Source organism: Arabidopsis lyrata, assembly GCF_000004255.2.
Source record: "Arabidopsis lyrata subsp. lyrata unplaced genomic scaffold ARALYscaffold_1, whole genome shotgun sequence".
Lineage (NCBI taxonomy): Eukaryota > Viridiplantae > Streptophyta > Magnoliopsida > Brassicales > Brassicaceae > Arabidopsis > Arabidopsis lyrata.
The window spans coordinates 32071276-32090892 of NW_003302555.1; the positions used below are offsets into that span (position 1 = coordinate 32071276).

The window sequence follows — 19617 nt, forward strand, 5'->3', positions numbered from 1 at the left end:
CGAGGCCTATCGTCACTCTCAAGAAACCAAAGAAATAAAAACACGTGAGTAACAAAATAAAAGAAAAGTTTAGTCTAAATTCTACATCTAATCTAATGGTGAAGCGAAGAGAACTTCGGCAACGGCGCCAAATTTGATGTGAGTCAAATTAAGACCTAAGACGTCTCTCTCAAATAAGAGATCAATTGCAGTACTTTAGGGTTGAAATCCACAAAGCTCTCGTGTTCACACAATAGACTAACAAGTTTTGAATTAAGCTAAACAAGTAAAGATTGCAAATTAAATAAATGCAAAACAAGTAAATCGGTTGTGAAATAGATGGATGAAACGTCAGGCTTAGAGATTTCTAAGGAAATAAACTAATAGTAAATCTAGCAAATTAATTAGAATTATTATCGAATCGTTCTAGAACTCAAAACACTAATGTATAGCCAACCACCCTCTCGAATGCGTTGACTAACTAATCTAATATCAGGTAATTCCACCCTCTCGAATGCGAACTGCTAGATCTAGACTAGCATTAAAAACAGGTTTGATATGTTCACAAATATTCCTAGACCACCTCTCGTATGAATCTAGAAATCTCTGCCCACCTAAGATAGTTCCAGTAATAGATGACCTCTCGAATCTACCTATTATCCTAAGATCAAGTTCTAGTTAGCTACTCTAGAACTAGCATTAAGAACAACCTAAGGTGAAGAACTCTAAAGATTAATCCTCACAGGTAATCGATCTACTAATTCATCTAAATCCCTAATGAGAATCTCTAAACCAAACAAGCAAACTACTCAGACATGGAGAATGAAACAAAAAACATGATTGAATAAAATTGCATTAAGAAAACAAAGAAGAGAATAGAGTTAAGAAAGATCTTCTCTCGAGGAGCTCTCTCCAATTATCTCCCAAATGGTTCAAGCTCCCAAGAATACAATAGAATGAGAATATGAGAGATGTCTCTAAAACAAAACCCTTAAAATCTATATATATATATATATATATTTTCCTTGAAAATAGGGAAAAGTTCTGGGTCGATTCTGCAAATATTCATAACTTCAAAGAGACTCGAAATTGCATTGCCATCAGATATTGGTGTCGACCGACACCTACACGTATTTTGGTCTCCGGATTGCTCTCGCAGCATAACTTCTCGGTTTTTCTCCAGAATGATCCATAATCTCCAAATATGTCCCGAACGTATAAATACCTGAAAAAGACTAGAAAAGACTCTAGAAATAACAAAAAGACTCTAAAACAATATCTATAAAAACGGTAAAATTCATGATATATCAACATCCTATACTACATCATGTGCTACATCCTGTACCAAAAGTCCGAAAAGGTCCCATGACGCGTTCAAAGTGTAAACAACTCAAGAAAAAGTTCAACTTAGCTGTGCAAGATATTCTAAGCTCCTTAGAGCTGGAGGAAGTAAACTGGTCTGTAGCACCCCAAACCGGATATGATCCAATAGTCAAGGAAGAGCTTGCTGAAGTTTTTACCCAAATGAGTCTTGAACGAACTACTCCCCAAGGTATGAAATCTTCTATGACAGGTCCAAAGCCCCTAGAAGGCAAGAGAAGACTTTGGAGTTGCAGGAGACGTACGAGACAAGCTTCACTTCCGAGAGTGATCAAGAGAGTCAAGATCAAGACCAAGACACCAAGGACGTGGAAGAGCTCCAAGACACTGATCAAGATACTCAAGAGGAACTCCATGAAGGCCCCTACTTCAAAAAAACCAATAAGCAAACGAGCACAAGACATGACTCCTGAAGTTGGTCAACGAGTACTACAGGAAGTGACTTAGAGAACATCTATTGGGCCTAAAACGCATCCCGATAAGTTTTATTCAATTTATACTATCTTTGTAGGTCCAATAAGCCCAGACAACGGCTAGATTCGTCACCAAAACGTGCTCCTCAAGAGAGTTTAAGTAGTTTCCTTATTTAGTTTATTTTCTTTCTAAAAACAATGGTTTTTGTGTTTTGCTTTTATTTGTTTTCTTGTTGCGTTTTTTGCATTTAATTTCGGCCGTAGGGCTAGTTGTAGGACTCTTATAAAGTCCCCCTGCAGCAGTTGTACGATTTTTTACCCTTGATTATCAATAAAGAAGCCGCATTTTCTTACTTCTTTTCTTAGAGTGTTCTTGAGAGAAAAACATGTTCTTTGTCTTGTGTGTGTGATTCACCAAGGCTGAGTTCATGTACTGTATCAGAGACCAATCACATCTTTGTGGTGTACTTCAATCCGTCATCACTTTCCTCTATTTCAATCCCACACGAGAAAAGCGACCGCCATCGCGTCAGATCTACATCATCGACCATCAATCCTTCACAAAAGAGAGTGACCGCCAGATTGTGAAGCCACCATTTCTATCCCGATACAAGAATCACCACTGAGTCGTGTATCAATGTTTTAATTGATTAAAAATATATGTAAAACATTATTTAGAGAGAGGAAGAAAACAGATCTGGAAAAAACAGAGATTAAAGTTTATGGTGTTGGTGGACGTAATTGAAGAATTCTTACGTTGTCGTGTGAAGAACTTGTCCCCGATATTTGGACGTAATATTTGGGGGAATTTTTTGAGAACTTGTCCCCGATAAAGGTAGAAATGTTTTGAAGAAAAGTGAAAACTAACTCGTGTAAATATTTTAGGGACATTCCGTGTAAAACAAGTAATAGAATTAGATCCGGGACAAGTTCAGATCGAATGAGAAATAGAATTAGATTGTAGACAAGTTCAGATCGAATGAGTAATAATTAGATCGGGAACAAGTTCAGATCGTCTATTTGCCTCTTGGGAGATTATTATAATAGTAAAGTTGAAGGGCACACAAAATGAAGGAAAGAAAAAGCTTTGCAAAGGAGAATGACGCATCGATTCGGATGTAGCCTTTGAAAACATGGGAGGGCAAATTAGTCATTCAACATTACAAATGTGGTATGTAACGCCCCGACCGCCATCTCTCTTAATGGGCCCCCGCATCCTCTCTCGGTCCGTGGGCCCACCATCTTCCGACGGTCGGTTCGCTACGTCCGGGAGGCTTTAAAGATTTGTTTACCGACCCTACAAATCACCACATGATCTTTCCCTGTGTTTTGTCCTCACTCACACAGTTCCGACAATCACTTCCCGGAAGGTCACCCATCTTGAAATTGCTCCAGCCCAAGCACGCTTAACTGTAGAGTTCTCTCAGGACGTTTGACCGAAAAGATAAGTGCACTTTTGTGACATAGGTGGCCAAATCAATTCTTTTAAACCTCTCCGCATGCACCACCATATTTCTGAGACCGGGGTATTACATGGTATATTAAAAAACACTCATGTTTTTTTAAATGACCAATGAAGATGGTCTTACAATCATAAATGCTCCATCCTCATGCCTAGTGGCACCTTGGGACCCACGATCTAATTAAGCATTGTTAAATGTTGTTGTTTAGTTTAATTTTTTTTTTTTTGCTAAGAATGTAAATATTCCATAAAGATGAAAATGTTTTAGGTTTATAATCGATCAGTAATGGTCCATTGGAAGCATAAACCATAACTAGAATTTGGTCCCTCCACTCAACAAAAGTGATGAAGCTTAGGGAGTTACATGAAGCGATGATGATTTTGATTGCTCTTCCCGAATTTGTTGCTGGAGAAGAAGGATATTGCAATGAGTAGGAGCCGCATTGCGAAAGAAAGTAAACACTAGAAGCCTTTCACTGGATGTCTGAAATTGGACCATCAACGGTAGATAACTCAAAATCCTCGATCACATGCGTCTCCTCCGATATGTGAGAGCGACCTGAATATCGAATCCATGAGCTTTCCCAAACTGGAACCTCACAAACCAAATTATGTGAACGCTGCAAGCTCCCTCTACCAAGTTCAACCCGAAGTCGGCTAGCACAGAGCAAGATACAACATTCCAAAACCACATCGATCAGCAATGTTCTTACTAGCTCGGCCTCTAGGACACCGACCGAAATGCAACAAAAGGCGAAAACCCAACACAGTACTTACTCCAAATCATAGCAACGCCAATAACAAGACACAATCAAAACCAGGGCTTGAGGCAAAATCAAAGGATCAAGAATAGCTCTGGTGAGGATCAAATGAAGACAGCAAAACAGCCACCATCGGAGGCTAAACCATCATCATAGCCAGTACCACTGCAGCTACTCAAGGGTACAAATTGAGGATCCCGTGACGAAGCCACACACTTGACGCGCCACAACAAAAAGTCTCCTAAAAGTGATGCTGCCGTCCTCTAGCAGAATTGACCAATAGAGAAATCTCCATCCAATCACCAAGTCATAACGTCGAGACTAGCACCCAAAAATACCGTCGAGATAGCATTGCTCTGAAATCCTATTTGAAGAAGCGTGACAAGAGTAGCCGAAGCCACGACAACCAAAGAGGTGAAGCTTCACCTCAGCCCCCGAAGACCATTCCAGACGCTACAAGCTCCAACTGACGAAGACGGCCTACTGATATATCACGGATTTTACCGGTTTTTAACCGTGATTTACGTGTCAGTTTTAGAGTCTTTTTGTTGTTTCTAGTGTCTTTTTGAGTCTTTTCAGGTTTTTGCACGTTCGGGACGAGATTGGAGAAAAGGAATCATTCTGGAGCTAAACCAAAGATTTGGAGCTGAAGAGACGAATCCGGTTCGAACCAAGGCATTGGTGTCGACCGACACCCTTGGTGTCGCTCGACACCATACGCGGCCCAGCAAGAAATCTGGATGGTTTAGAGTTTTAAAGCCCGTAGAATTTACCCAGAAGATTTCCCTATTTTGCAATTTCAGTCCCTGCACGTTTTTGAGAAAATATAAATTATTTTAAGGGTTTTTCTATTTGATTATCTTGTCTTTGGCTTTTGTAATTCTCTAAGCTTGAACCCTTTGGAATATAATTGGAGAAAGCAACTTTTCAGAGATTCAATACCTTGTTAGAGAGAAGATTCATTCTAAACTCTTTCTCTCTTTTAAATTCTTATTCTACAATTTATTCAACATGTTTTCTGTTTCATTAATCATGTCTGAGTAATCATCCTGTTAGGTTTAGGGATTCTCATTAGGGATTTAGATGAACTAATAAATCAATTACCTCTTAGGATTAATCATTAGAGTTCTTCATCTATGTTGTTCTTAATGCTTGTTCTAGAGTAGCTAACTAGAACCTGATCTTAGGATAATAGGTATTTGATCCGAGAGGGCACCTGTTACCTGAATTACCTTAGATGAGCCTGGTTTATAGGTGTGTAATAAGAATCGGCCTATCTACTAAGGTGAACTTATCAAACCTGAATTTAATGCTAGTCTAGATCTAGGAATTCGCATCGAGAGGTGGAATTACTGATATTAGGCTTGTTAGTTATCGCATCGAGAGGTGGTTAGCTATTCATTCGTGATTTGAGTTCAAGAACGGTTCATTAAATAATCCTAATTAATTTGCTAGATTTACTAATAGTTTATTTCCTGAGAATTTCCCTAAACCTGACGTTTTAATCTATTGATCTTTTCACCTAAAATCATTGCTTGCTTTTCTTTTATTTTAATTTTAATTATTTTTTTTAGCCTAATTTCGAGACTTATAACTTATTGTGTGAACAAAAGAACTTTGTGGAATTCGATCCTTAAGTACTGCAATAGATCTCTTATTTGAGAGAGTAGGCTTTAGGATTCAATTTGACTCATATCAAATTTGGCGCCGTTGCCGAAGTTCTTGGGAATCACCATTAAGTTTAGTTTAGAAATTTTGTCTAAATTTTTATTTACTTTTGATTCTTACGCGTTTCTCTCTTTTCTTTTTCTTGTGTTTCAGGTGCATGCCTAATCGCATAACTCGGAGCAGCAAAGAAAAGAATCTCGTCAATTTGTCTACACGCGAATTGGCAAAGTTAGAACGCAACAACCGCAAAGCTCAAAAATCATCAACAATGGTTCGTGGAGAAATCAGAGCTGATGAAGAAGGGGTTTTGAGAGATGAAGATGGACAAGCCTACAATGAGGCTGGTCAGAGATTGGACGATCACGGGATTGTCATACCTAAGGATCTGATCGTGGATGACCCTAATATCCACAATCCTGCCATTCCACCAAACGCAGTAGCAGCTCACGTTGATGGTGTCGATCGACACAACCAGGGTGTCGCTCGACACCAACCTCCTGCGGACTTGCAGATCAGAGTTGGCCAGCAGGGCCGCCAACAACCGCCTATCGCGGTGGAACGACCAATGACTCTTGGGGATTACAACAGGCCAGACCTGTTCTATGCTAATCGATCAGCGATCGTACCTCCCCCATTCCAGAGAAACGACTTCGAGTTGAAACCTGCATACTTCACACTTGTGGGACAACATCCTTTCCATGGCGTCTCCAATGAACTGCCTATGGACCATATTGAGAGATTTGAGGATTTGGTACTGAGCATCAAGGCTAATGGAGTTTCAGAAGACTACCTACTATGCAAGCTCTTCCCATATTCACTTGCTGGGGAAGCCGCCTCTTGGCTAAAGCAGTTGAAGCCAGGATCTTTGACTAACTGGCAGAGTATCAAGGTAGCCTTTCTCAACAACTTCTATGATGATGGTTGTTGAACCCGAACCCCCCAGGGTTGGTAACATCATGTAAAAGATGGGACAAAGTTCTCATAAGACAAGCACAAAGATGGGTTGAATAGATCGTATAAATTTGTGGAGAAAATAATATAGATTTTGTTATAGCTGGACTCGAGAGACGAGCTGCCTACGTACCCGAAGCGGGATCAAGCCAAAACGTAGTTCGATTACAACAAAGAGAATGTATTTAGTCATTATTAGGAATGACATTGTTTGTGTCTAAATAATGGTGAGAAATGAAGAAGATGAATCTTGTGTAGAAGAATATGAGTCTGTTTCTTGGAGTCTTCACTTCTCTTTTATAGCCTCTTCCTTGCTTCTAGGGTGTCTTTACTTGGCCATTAAATTCAGAATTAACTCCACAAAATAACTCCAATTTTTGGCAATTAACTCCTAATCTTGAATGACAAACTTTATTCCTTTGACAATGACAATTAATTCATGAATTTAATCACAAATTATGTCAAGGTTTGACCACCCCTTTTGCAAGATAGGGCTCCTTGGATTTTGTAAAGTGATGGTTCTCCAATATGTAAAATGGACCCCTTGCGGGATCCGGTACCAACATTAGCCCCCCAGTTCTTCGAGTAAGATGATTTGCTCGGAGAACTAATATTCTTGACAATCCTGCGGCAATAACTTTGATTAGTAGATTAGGCATGCAAACTTTGTTGTTAGATGCGAGGTGAACTCGTTTTTGCCTAAAACTTAAAGAACTGGATTTATATATTATTTATTTGGAAGCTTAAAACTTAAAAGTAAAAGCGTACACAAAGCTGTGGTCAAGTGGTAGTTGAGAATTGGGAAAAGTTTGGAAGAAACTAACTCAGGTTTGATCCACGCTGGAAACAAAAAATACATTTGTGTGGAAAGTCTGGGCTTGGACCAAAAGGCCCAAGCAGTTTACCTGGTAGTCCAGTAACAGGCGATCTGGCTACCCCTGAAATTAGTCGGAAAGCATTCCAAATTCGGGACAGACAGTGTGGTAGCCCTTCGGAGAGTAGTCCACTCTAAAGCACTTTGGTGCGTTTCTACCGGAGCTGACCGGATCAGCCGATAGGGTTTATAAAAAAAAAAAAAAAAAAAAAAAAAAAAAAAAAAAAAAAGTAAAAGCGTTTGGTTGTTGGCAAAAATAAAAGATTGGACTTCCGAAAGAGAAAGTTCACGCGTATGAGAAATTATTTCTTTCCTCAGCTTACTATTTATTTATTTTTCTGTTAAACTATGAAAATTCCTAACTTTTGTTCCATAATCTTTTTTGGTATCCGGAATTAGCTTTTAGTTCCAATCTTATTTAAACAATGTCTCTCCTTTTGAAAAGTGAATTGAACCTCGAACACAAGAATGTTTTTAGCTTACTATTTGTTGGTACTAGTCTTTTAATAAAACGTTTTGGACAGTCTTTAGCAATCAATCCATACTATATGCATTCAACTAGAATCACTATATATATGTATTTTCGACATCTATCCAATTTATCATGTACTCTTTTTTTTCTTCCTAATTCCATCCGAGTTATAAAATTCTGCTTAATTAACCAAGCTCAATATATTGATTGCGATTTAAAATCTCTATAATTGCGATTTAAAATCAACGATCGTGTTCATTATTTGAGTAAACCCGATTTTAAAATCTTAATTCGGCCAAGCTTTCAATGTGTTTTTGACATGTTGTTGAGAAGATTTTAAAATTGGGTTTACTCAAATCGCGAAATAGTGAACGCGAATTATTGATTTAAATCGCAATTACATAAATTAATTGAATTTGGTTTATTGGGTAAACTTTTATAAATTGGGTAAAATTAGGAAAAAGAAGAAGAGTATATAGTGAATTGAGTAGAGGAAAAGTACATAATAATCTTAGTTGAATGCATATAGTACATGTGGATTGCTACATGCAGCACTAAAATTTTTAATAGTATCAGTTAAACGATTAATTCACCCTTTTTGAGTTTTGTTACAAATATGTTTTTTTTTTTAATATAAAAATTGACATGGTTTGTAATTGTATATTTCGTGAAACACTTTTAACCAATATCTCAGGTAGAAAAGTTTGACATTATAAAAAATTTTCTTTATCATACTAAGTTAAATGATATAATCTAAATAAATAATCCGGAAGTTTATCCAAACCGGATAGAAAACAAAAACACATCATTGCAAATTACTCTTAATTTCTTAGCATTAACTTTTCTGTACATTCATTTCATGTGGAAAGAAACTCAAATACATTGGTGAATGGTGATTGTCATAAAGTTATAGAACAATCCTCTACCCTATTTGACTAATCGTTTTGAACTTTCGATTTTTCTTCGTTATTTCCTACGGAAAAAAGGACGTTTAAACGCGTCGGTGTTGACATATTATTTATTTATTAGTAAAAACAAAAGATGCCTCGTGTGTTTGTTGAGTTTTCCCTTTTACGTACAAAGAGAAAGTGTGATTATATATATAAAATGAAGAATATATCATAGTCAAACAAATCATGATTGTCAACACTTAATAAATTTATTGTTTATATCCTAAGTAAAACCGTGTATCATATAACAGTAACACTTCATATCTAAACTAAACTAGCTATTTTGAGATTATCAATTTCAATGTGTACACATGCATTATTTTCTATCCTTATTTGATATACATAAAATATATTGGTTTCTCTCCATTGGTGATATAACATATATTATTTAAGCAAAATTTTCCAAAACAATTGTCAAAATTATCAAGTTCGTTTTTGGTCGAGTGCATGGTTTCTTTGAAAAAAAACAATAACACTGATAAAGATATCTTTAGTGCAAGTATACTTTCGATAATGGATCTAAATGGTAACCGATGAATTTTGCTGAATTTGGCTGAATTGTTGAATTCAGTTTAATATATTTTTGTTTTTATGCATAATCTTGCTGAATAATTAGTTCAAATGGTAACAACTGAATATGTCTAATTTTTTTTAAATAAGTAAACAAATAAAACCTACATCATGCAATAAATATTGTTCCCATTTCTTCAACTAACGATTAAAGAAATACTTGTTGTTAACATCCAAAGTCTTATTCAATCACATTCGATATTTTTAATACGAAAGTGAGAACTGAAAACCTACAATAAAAAGACAATGCAAGGCTAGTTAAGAGTGTTGAAGTTTCATATTTTCAAGAGTCCCTGTTATCAGCCATCACTATTACAAATATATAACTGTATTGAACAAAAAAAACTTCGAGAAGATTCAAATATATTTTTTAAATATAAAAAAAAAACCTTAACAAGAAGAAAAGGCGATGATGAACCGCACACAATAATTTTAATGTCCAAATATAAACCAAAGTACACACTAATTATGCAATATGTTAATATTTTAAGATTTATATATTGCGAACATATTATATTTTTTTTATCATTTGCTTTGACAAAATTTGATCTATATCTCCTTTTCTACTATGGATGATAGCAGAGGCGGATCTACCTTAGTTTACATGGGGGCAGTTGTCACCCCTAAACTTTTGAAATCTTTTGAGAGATTTAAGGAATTAATTTTATTGCCCCCAATAAAAAATCTCTCTTGCCCCCGTTAAATTTGTGTTTTCCAAAAATCTCTCCTCACGTTATCTAAAAAGAAAGGTAAATGGAGATTGTATATCGCTTATCCCCTATAATTTAGCTAAATAGTAAATTCCTTACAATTTAAATCCCAATCCAAATGTGACAACATAATCTAAATGCATAGACCATACGTCCATACCATTTATTCCTTTTGAATCAACTAAAAATTTAATGTTTAAAAATTTCGTCTCTTCCCAATAGCTTTAGTGGTTTATAATTATGGTAATTGGTTTCTCTATAATATTTCTATGCATTGTACTCCAAATATTTGAGTTTTCTATAAAACAATAAATTAAAACATTAACACAAAATCTAGTAAATTTAAATTTTAAATCAAACTAAATATGACAATTCAAAATCTCTAACTTTTTCATATTTCTCTTTGATTCGTTTAAACTTAAATTATTTTTAATAAAAAAATAGTATTAATTTAACTTATTCTATATTATAATAAATTAAATATATCATAAATAACATGGAAAAAACTATATTAAATATTTTTGTATTTATTACTATACACATTTTTTTTTTCGTCGAATGATATCATTACATATTTATTTTTATATAAAATATAATACTCTATTTTATAAATATAGTTCGCCCCCTATAAAAAAATTTCCTGGATCCGCCACTGATGATAGTGCGATTGTAGGAGTCGAACACCGATAAAAACAACCGCATAAATGAAATATAAATTTTTTTTCCTTTTTTTAAATATAGATATTTTCAGTAACATCAAAGTTCACATTTATGGAGTTTTTTTTATTTCTTGTTGGACGGAAATAAAAATACATTGGTGATTGCCTTTAAGGTTACCATACCCTACTTGACAAATTATAGTATGATATTTTCTTGGTTCTTTCCGAAAAATAAAGATAGTCTTGGTTACAGTTAATTGAACTAGTGTTGACAAATCATATGCCATTGACATTTGACCACAAATTAGCAAACGGTGGGCGCGTATTGGATAAATTAGCCCCTCCTTTTGGAAGTTTGACTCCTTGACCGTACACAGCTTTTTTGTAACTTGTATTTAATTTCAGCAATACTTAATCATTTATTTGACTTTCTCATGAACCCACACACGTGTGTATATTTTTTGTTAGTTTATAGTATTTTATTGTCACCTAGGCCATATGGTTAATATTTGTTTCTGTCCCATTTTATAAGATATTTGGATGAAAACATGCATATATTAAAAGAGTTATATATAATCCAACCAATCATATAAAACACGGTAGTATATAAATGTTTATAAAATATATAATAAAAATAAATTTTGTATAGAAACTTGTATAACATCTAATAAAATTAAAAAAATTAAAAAACAAAAGCCAACATTTGATAAAATGGGACATATGTATAACATACTCTATTTATTCCATAAAGCATTGTTTTAGGTTTTTCACACATTAAAGTTTTATTTGTATAGAAAATGTTTCACACGAAATTCTGTATATTTAGCTATCTAATTAAAGGAATTAAATAAATTTAAATTGTCCTTATGTTTTTATTAAAATTATAAAACAATAAAAAATTATATATTTATGAAACAAGTAAAATGTTATATTATGTTGAAGTTGGGTATGAGGTTTTTTTTTTATATAACTAATGGTATCCAGAATTTTACCACCCAACTAATCTCTTAGGGTGAGTGTAGATGTCGAGTAATACATTCATTGAGTTTTCTAAAGAGCTTAAGAATGTCACTATTTGGACTTGTCAAATGGAATGGTAATTTAGTAAATCTATAGATTAGATCTAGACATCTAGTGGGCGAATCCTCCTCAAGTATAAGCCACCAGACCAATACTATTTGTTACGAAGTATTTTCAGGTAATCTACATTCTATCGAGGCAGATGAGTAAAGAATTAGGTCGAGAGAAACTTTGAGAGTACAAGAAGGATAGTTATTATTATCAAAATCTATGCATGCATACGTGATATACAGGATACATGCATATATTAAAAACATGTCTTTCATAAACTTGTAATTTAGATATTGATGCGAGGGTATTCACTGACATTATGAACACACATTTTCTCTGCCAAATCTTCTCTAACAGACATATAATGGCAAATGGTGTGATCATCTATCTAACTACCTAATTCTTGCCTAAATAATTTTGCAAAAAAAGAAAAACAAATCTCTGCCTAAATATAACTCCAACTTGTATTATTATATTATATAACCGAAGATTACGTTAATAATAAAAATAGTTAAGCAGATCTTATCATTTCCGTGACACACACTCAAGTGTCAGACGGAATAACCCATTTTGATTGTACATTATATCTTCAACGAGCCAAATAATTGAAACTTGAAAATTGAAATTTCTATTCTTTTCAACGTGTACAAAATAATAAATGAATAAATAAAATCAATTTTAGTAACACACACATTCACACAATTTCCTCTCATTTTCAATTTCTATCCAATACTGTAAATAATTAACAATTAGGCCTTACTTCAATACCATCAATCACAATTCCACCTTTAAGTTGATATCCTTTCACCTCCGTAAGAATCATATTGACCTCATCATCTTCTCCTTCTCGTGTCTCAAACTTTCCTAACTCAATCTCCATCCAACCGTCGTCTCTACCTTTTGGTTCTCTCCTTTTCCAGTCTCCGCCTACCGTTTCCACAGTCATCGCCATTCGTTCTTCTCGGTTTCCGTAAAATAACCGCTTCATTTGTTGTTTCTTCTCATCCAAGCAACATAAATAAGTTGTGTTCTTAATATTTTGACCATTCTTAGATTTTACCGAAGTCTCCGCTGGAACTAGGTCTAGTCCGTAAGCACCTTTAGTGACTTTCATTATGAGATATGCTCCGTATCTTGTGTTTGGTGACAAAACTCCGGTTTGAATTTTACCCTTGATTTCTAATCGATCTGTTGTTATAAGTTCAGCTGACTCCGAAAATCTGAAAAATATTTAAACTATATATTGTTAATAGTGATTAATAAAAAAATTGAAACATTTTCAGTAAATGTATACAAAGCAGAAATTATATAGTTATTGTAAGAAAAGAAAAAAAACTGACCTAGAATCTGAGACATTGCTCCAAGACCAGTAAGATGCATGGTCACTATGTGTTATGGAAATATCTCTTGCTGATAAAATGTAGGAAATTTTCCCGGAAAATTTATTGATCTTGAAGAGCTGAAATTACATCATACACAAAAGATACTATAAGTTCAAGTAGTTAAAAAGAAATCCATTTCTTCTATTTTAAATTAACTCATGAAAATCGAACCTTTCGAGCATTATCGATGAGAAGAGAGTCACACAAACATCGATAAATCTCCTTTTTGGAAGAAAAACTCCTATGATGATCAGTGGATTGAGAAATGATGCTTTGGTAATCTGAAGGCAAAAACTTTCCCCATACGAAATCGGAGTCTCCGGCTAACCGGAAAACCGAAGAGACTTCCGACGAAGAGAATGCATCCGCCGGAGATGTGAAGGCAAGGATGTTGGCTACACATGCTTCTGGTAACATCATTTTCTTCTTCTTTATTGGCAGAGTAAAAAATTAATGATTAATCTTCTGAAAGAGAAAGGTACTGAGTTTTCAAAATTTGAAGAATTTTTTTTGGTGATATTATTGGATTTGCTGTGATTTTTTGTAGCTGTGGTAGATGAGTTATGCTTGGAGATAGAGATGGTGAGTATATATAGTGATGCTTGGCATATTTCTGCTGACCATTTTAGACCAATGGTCAAATATTATGGATTTATATATTATTTATTTGGAAGCTTATAGCTTCAAAGTAAAAGACTAAAAGTTTTGGTCGTTGGCCAAAAGTAAAAGATTGGCCCTCCAAAACATAAAATTCACGCGTAAGAGAAAATAGTGTTATCCAATTCACTCATATGCACGTTGATAGTTTTTTACTTTTTTCGTTTAATAAAACGTTTAAAGAGGTTTTGATAGAAATAAAACGTGTAGCGATTACTAGTTTTAGATAAAGAAAACGTTTAGAGACTTATGAGTAGCGAGACTAAATGTTTTTTTTTTTGGGGTTTAAAAGTCATGTCTTTGAAAGCAATGCATTTTTTTTTTGTTTCTTCACCATTTTTCCAAAAAACATAAGTCGTTTTTCTTTTTAATTCATGATTTTCGTTTTCAATCAAATTTTGAACCAACTCTAAAATATTTTATAAAAGACCGGAATCTCTTTGGGGTCGTTTTAGCTTAGATCGAATTTGTCATATCGAACATCCAAATTATATACTTTTATATGCAAGTAAATTTGTGAGTTATATGAAAAATACACTTGCAATCTAGTAATAGACGACAAACAAACAAAAAAGTAGTTAAATCTAACAAATAGTACTATCTCTTTACTAAATTTAAATTGTGTCCCCTCTTGGAAAACAGTATTTCTAGTCTCGATTTAGTTTTTAAATCAGTTCAAAAGCAAACAAATTGGTTTAAATCAATGCTTACGTACTGTGTACCGTTAGACATATGACGAATATTGATTCTCATCCACTAGGAGACTAGGACCACTGGACCACTGGACCACTGGACCACTATAATAATTTATATATTTTGTGTGTTAACTTGCTATTTGTCTTGATTTCTGAAATGAATACTTCTCTAATACTAATAGTTATGAACCAAGTCCCTTTGGTCTACCGGTAAAAAAAAGAAAAGTTTCTGTCACCTATGTTCGAATAGCATTAGTCACCGTCGTTCGAATTCTAAAATGGGTTTTCCGGATCCCAGAATTAGTCTTTGGACGTAGAAAGCAGTTAGGATCACCTGAATTATATAAAATAATAATAATACTAATAGTTATGAGCTTTTTGGAATTTTTTTAGTTGTATTCCAGGGAGTTAATATTTTCAAAACGTGTTTTAAAAAAATTTAGAAAATAAAAAAGATTTGTATGTGTGTTTTAATTGATAATTGGTTTTGTTGTGTTTTGCTGTCTATTTTGATAATAATAAAGTTTAACCAGAGAACGTGTAGTGTAGACTATTTTCCTTCAAACTTACAAGTCGGCACGTGATCTATTGATAGATGAAAGGAAAAATAAGCAAATCATAAATGTCAAACAATTAATTTTAGTGTTTTTTTTTTCTCACGGTTTTATTATAAGTATCATTTAAGTTTTTATTATGAGTACAATCTACGCATAAAATTTTTATTTTTAATATAAACCACAAATGCACAAACAAACGTAATAGTATTTAGAAAAGTGGTCCAATCATCCTCACTAATTAATAGCCTAAAAAAACCTAATTCTGTCGAATAGATAATTTTTTTATAACATTATTATTTTTCTTGTCTAAAGTCTCATTTAATCACATTCAATATTTTTAATACAGTACTAAAGTGAAAACTGAAAACCTAAATAAAGAAGATGATACAAGGCTAATTAAGAGTGTCGGGGTTGCTTATTTTCAAGAGTCCCTATTTTCAACTGTCCTTATAACAAAATAGAGACTATTACTACAACGAACCAATACACATTACACATTAATTATCATTTTTTTGTAATCTTGTTTTTTGGTCAACAAAAAGAAATCATTTTTTTGTATTCATATTTTCTTTTTTCAGTATGAGTTAACATTTCAGAGAAATTTGTATCCTGTTGGCCAGAGATCAAAATACATTGGCGATTGCCTTAAAGTCACCATACCCTATACCCTTGTTGACAAATTATTACACGACTATTTCTTGGTTATTTCCGAAAAAATAAATAATACATATGCCATTGAGAAATGGTACTATAGGCTTATTAGGTGATAATTAGCCCCTCCTCTTGACCGTACATAATTATGTGTAAACTCATATATTAATCCAAAGAAACACTTAATCGATCATATAACTTTCTCATAAACAAACACATGTGAGTATATTTTATTCAAGAAACATTTTTTCGGGTTCAAAATCATCAAAAAAGATTATAAATAATAAATATAGTACTCCTTTGTCATTTTTTTAAAAATTCTATCATGTATTAATAGAAAAAAGTTTTCAAACAAAATTATAATTATTCTTAAAATATAATTTCATAAAAAATAAAATCAATATTTTAAATGAATAAAAATAATAAAAGTAAAGAAATAAATACTTTAGAAATTATGAAGTATTTAATATAATGAAATCGAAAATCCGTAATTAATCTGCAAATTTTTACATTATAAAATTATAACAATGTTAATTCTTACAAAAATAATTAATAAAAAAGCTATTGATGTATGAAACGCGGAAAATTTTATCTTGTTTTTATATATATGTTTAAGGAATGCAACTTAAAAGTACTTCAAATTATATAATTTTGACAGTCTGAAAACAATGATGAGGCACATTCTTGGTGTCTCTGCACCAATGAAAAATGCGCCAAAAAGGTTGATACAAAATATATATAAAAACAAGATAAAATTTTCATGATTTACCAATTTCGCATGTGGAAGGATATCAAAAATGTTGATCCACAAAAAATGAATGTTTCAAAAAGGGTTTTGTGTAGAAAAATCCTCAAAGTCGCCACCTCCGAAAAATGCAGAATAATCCTATGAATTCAAAAATAATATGCAATATACCCATTTTTTGCTATTGTCAAGTTTTTAAAAATTTGATAAGTAATATATCAAATCGAAGCCCTCGACAAGAGAAGTTGAACTCGACCTTCAGATTTTTAAAAAGAAATGTATGTGATCGTGAATACGTTTACAATATATGTATAAGGGTTATATTCCGTATTATTTTTGACTTTGTAGGATTATTCTGTATTTTTTGGAGGTGAAGGGTGAAGTTACAAAAATGGACGATTTTGAGGTTTTTTTGCACAAATGGATGCAGTGGCAATCCAAATGAGGATGGAGTGGTGTTATTTCAATCATTAAAAGAATCACCACAGATGTATAACTTTGAGAGTAAAGGTTTCAAAGCTGCTTAAGCGCACGTATTTGATGCAATTATCTTTCTAAATGTGCAAGGAATAAACTATAAGAGCAAGCACAACACTGAACAACATCAACTACATTAAGTTCTAGTGGCCAAGAGGCAAAAAGGTTGGTGTTATTTAGTTAAAAGTCGCCTAGTGGCCAATAGACAAAAGGGTTGGTGTTATTTAGTTTTGAATGCCTAAATTTGGGTCAAATTTTGGGTGTTGATTAGGTTCTACACCAAAAATTGAGTCCTTTCACATTGAAAGATCCTGTTTCTTTGCTTAAGGGTTAGTTATTGACTCGAAGTCGCTAATCATTAACATTGTTACTATATTAATTGACTTTATTTTTAAAACCATTGTTGACTTTTCTGACATCTCCATAGCCGCCAAAACTCATGGTCACCTAGACATAGCCGCCAAATTCTTCTCGACTTGAGGAAAAAGAGTAAAAGATTTCTCTATGTTCGAAGTATGTATTTGCAATTTTAGAAAAACGGAATTACTTGAGCTAATTCACCATCGAAAACCGACCGGTTTAACCAACTTACCAAACCAGATTCCCTCCCGGTTAGCCAAATTCAAACACATTCGTTTCAGAAAATTACTCATATGAAAAAGCAGACCAAAACAAATCCACCAATTCTAAGATTCATCTACAAGTGAAAGACAAGATAATAAAGGAACAAAATATGAAAATGTGGGTGGGTTATGTTACTTGGATAGCAACTGATAATTAGCTTTATTCAACCATATTGCTGTTGCCTTCTTCTTTTAGAAATTGTCTTAGGAGTTCAACTGTTTTACGGTAGAGGTTCATATCGATTCCATCCACATTTCTTCCTGTTCGAGCCTGCAAGATCGCCTAAAGAAATCGATACATGGATCACTTTTCAGATTCGTTAGCTATTAAAGACAATAGTATCAGTTTGAAACTAAGTTAAACCTGAAATGGTTACTACTCTCTATTGCTAACATATACTCATAGATAGAAAAATCGAATTTAAATGGACAAGTTTCCCATCCGACCTCTTAACAATGGCTCATCAATATCAGAACTTTCATAGTATACATAAATAGTTTAACTGAGATGCTGAAACTACATCTTCTTGGGAAATTGTGTTCCATGTAAAGTTCGAAAATTTAACATCTTACTAAACTAAACTTTGTGAAGATCTCTCAACTTGCATTTAAGAAACGTTAAATCTTCTACAAAAGCAATGTTCTAACTTGAGGACTTGCCATTTGATAAAATTGAGCTCCCAAGACCTATTCTTGTTCTACAAAAGCAATGATCTTGTTTTGTCTAAACTCTGTAAAACAACTAACCTCATTATTGGGCTCAATGTGAAGCTCTCCAATAAACTGATAAATGGAGCCAACCCTGAAACTAATATCTCGTAGGTTCTGAGTATTGATTTTAAGACTTTTGCCTCCATCTTCAATAACACCTATAGCTGTTTCAACTGAATATCCACTCAACCTACAAAAACAAAACATCATCATCGTTCTCTAAACAACAAGTTCTGACCAATCTCAGTCTATGACATTGAAACCAGAGTAAGCACAAACTCACATTCCTGTAACTCTAAGTGAAACAGCTTCCTTGTAAAACTGAGAAGAAGGATAAAGCTCTTGTAGAGTAATGGGAACACCGGGTTCGATTCGAGTATTCGCCATCGATTTTTATAGTTTCAACAAAACGCCAAAACCCTAAAATCTGATTCCTATCAATGTCAAAAGGGTTTGAGGTTTCTATGCAATCAGAACATAAAAATTGGAACTTTCAGTGAAAAAATTGAGGAAGAAACTAAACCTGACGTAGATGCGAAAAGGGTTTTGTTTCGTGCTTCACTAAAATCTCCGACGAGGCTCAATAAACAGAGGCTTTGTGTTGAGTAACGCCGGCGAGGAGAAAGATCTGTCGTTGTTAAATCGACGATTGATACGACGCCGTTTTGGGTTAACGAGAAAAAGAAAATAAATCTGATTATATGTTGCAGATGTATTAAACGGGCTAAAATTTATATGGGCCGAAATTTTTTATTAAGGCGTTGAATGTAAAACCTCTATAAATTAATAAGGGAGACTTACAAAAATACCATTTTTTTTCAATATCCTTTTTCAAAAATACATCATTTGGCTGTTTATTTTTAAAAATACCTTTTTTTATGTATAAAATGACTAAATTACCCTTCTTTAAATAAAAGATATCACAAATATATAAGGAAAACATGAGAATGTGCACACATCAAAATTACAAATTTGATTTTGTAAAAACTTGTAAAACCTTTAAAATACCTTGTAAAATTTTCCCGTAAAAATTTTTCTCACCAAAAAATTTTTTTTGCGGGAAAAGTGATTCAGCAATTTTTTTGGCGTTAAATTTTTGGCGGGAAAAATTTACAAGGTATTTTACAGGTTTTTACAGGGTATTTATAAGGTTTTACAATGTATTTTAAAAGGTTGCACAGCAGCATGTTTACCTCATA

General features: G+C 33.5%; 2 protein-coding genes across 4 annotated transcripts; both read right to left on the reverse strand.

Annotated features, from left to right (window-relative positions):
* Positions 1-12525: 12525 nt before the first annotated feature.
* Positions 12526-13913, reverse strand: LOC9330693 (F-box protein PP2-B13). Its single transcript, XM_002894586.2, has 3 exons — positions 13474-13913; positions 13261-13379; positions 12526-13140 (listed from the first exon to the last, which is right to left on the reverse strand). The coding sequence occupies exons 1-3, from the start codon at positions 13720-13722 to the stop codon at positions 12663-12665; spliced, it is 846 nt and encodes a 281-aa protein (XP_002894632.1). The 5' UTR covers positions 13723-13913; the 3' UTR covers positions 12526-12662.
* Positions 13914-17681: 3768 nt separating this feature from the next.
* LOC9330694 (CST complex subunit TEN1) lies at positions 17682-19117 on the reverse strand. Of its 3 annotated transcripts, none has more exons than XM_021012657.1 (4): positions 18942-19117; positions 18702-18852; positions 18455-18608; positions 17682-17978 (listed from the first exon to the last, which is right to left on the reverse strand). In XM_021012657.1, the coding sequence occupies exons 2-4, from the start codon at positions 18803-18805 to the stop codon at positions 17868-17870; spliced, it is 369 nt and encodes a 122-aa protein (XP_020868316.1). In that variant the 5' UTR covers positions 18806-18852; positions 18942-19117; the 3' UTR covers positions 17682-17867. The 3 variants fall into 3 exon arrangements, with proteins under 3 accessions (XP_020868316.1, XP_020868314.1, XP_020868315.1); XM_021012655.1 differs by having other exon boundaries at positions 17682-17990; positions 18702-18854; positions 18943-19104; XM_021012656.1 differs by having other exon boundaries at positions 17682-17990; positions 18702-18845; positions 18942-19104.
* Between the last annotated feature and the right edge of the window lie 500 nt (positions 19118-19617).

Excerpts from the sequence above, each read along its gene's own strand:
- LOC9330693 (XM_002894586.2), bottom strand. The coding sequence starts at position 13,722 with ATGATGTTACCAGAAGCATGTGTAGCCAACATCCTTGCCTTCACATCT. Across the intron at positions 13,380-13,473 it reads TCATCGATAATGCTCGAAAG|CTCTTCAAGATCAATAAATT; the intron begins GTTCGATTTTCA and ends ATGTAATTTCAG. Across the intron at positions 13,141-13,260 it reads AGCAATGTCTCAGATTCTAG|ATTTTCGGAGTCAGCTGAAC; the intron begins GTCAGTTTTTTT and ends AATATTTTTCAG.
- LOC9330694 (XM_021012655.1), bottom strand. The coding sequence starts at position 18,805 with ATGGCGAATACTCGAATCGAACCCGGTGTTCCCATTACTCTACAAGAG. Across the intron at positions 18,609-18,701 it reads TCACTTAGAGTTACAGGAAT|GTTGAGTGGATATTCAGTTG; the intron begins GTGAGTTTGTGC and ends TTGTTTTTGTAG. Across the intron at positions 17,991-18,454 it reads ACATTGAGCCCAATAATGAG|GCGATCTTGCAGGCTCGAAC; the intron begins GTTAGTTGTTTT and ends CGATTTCTTTAG.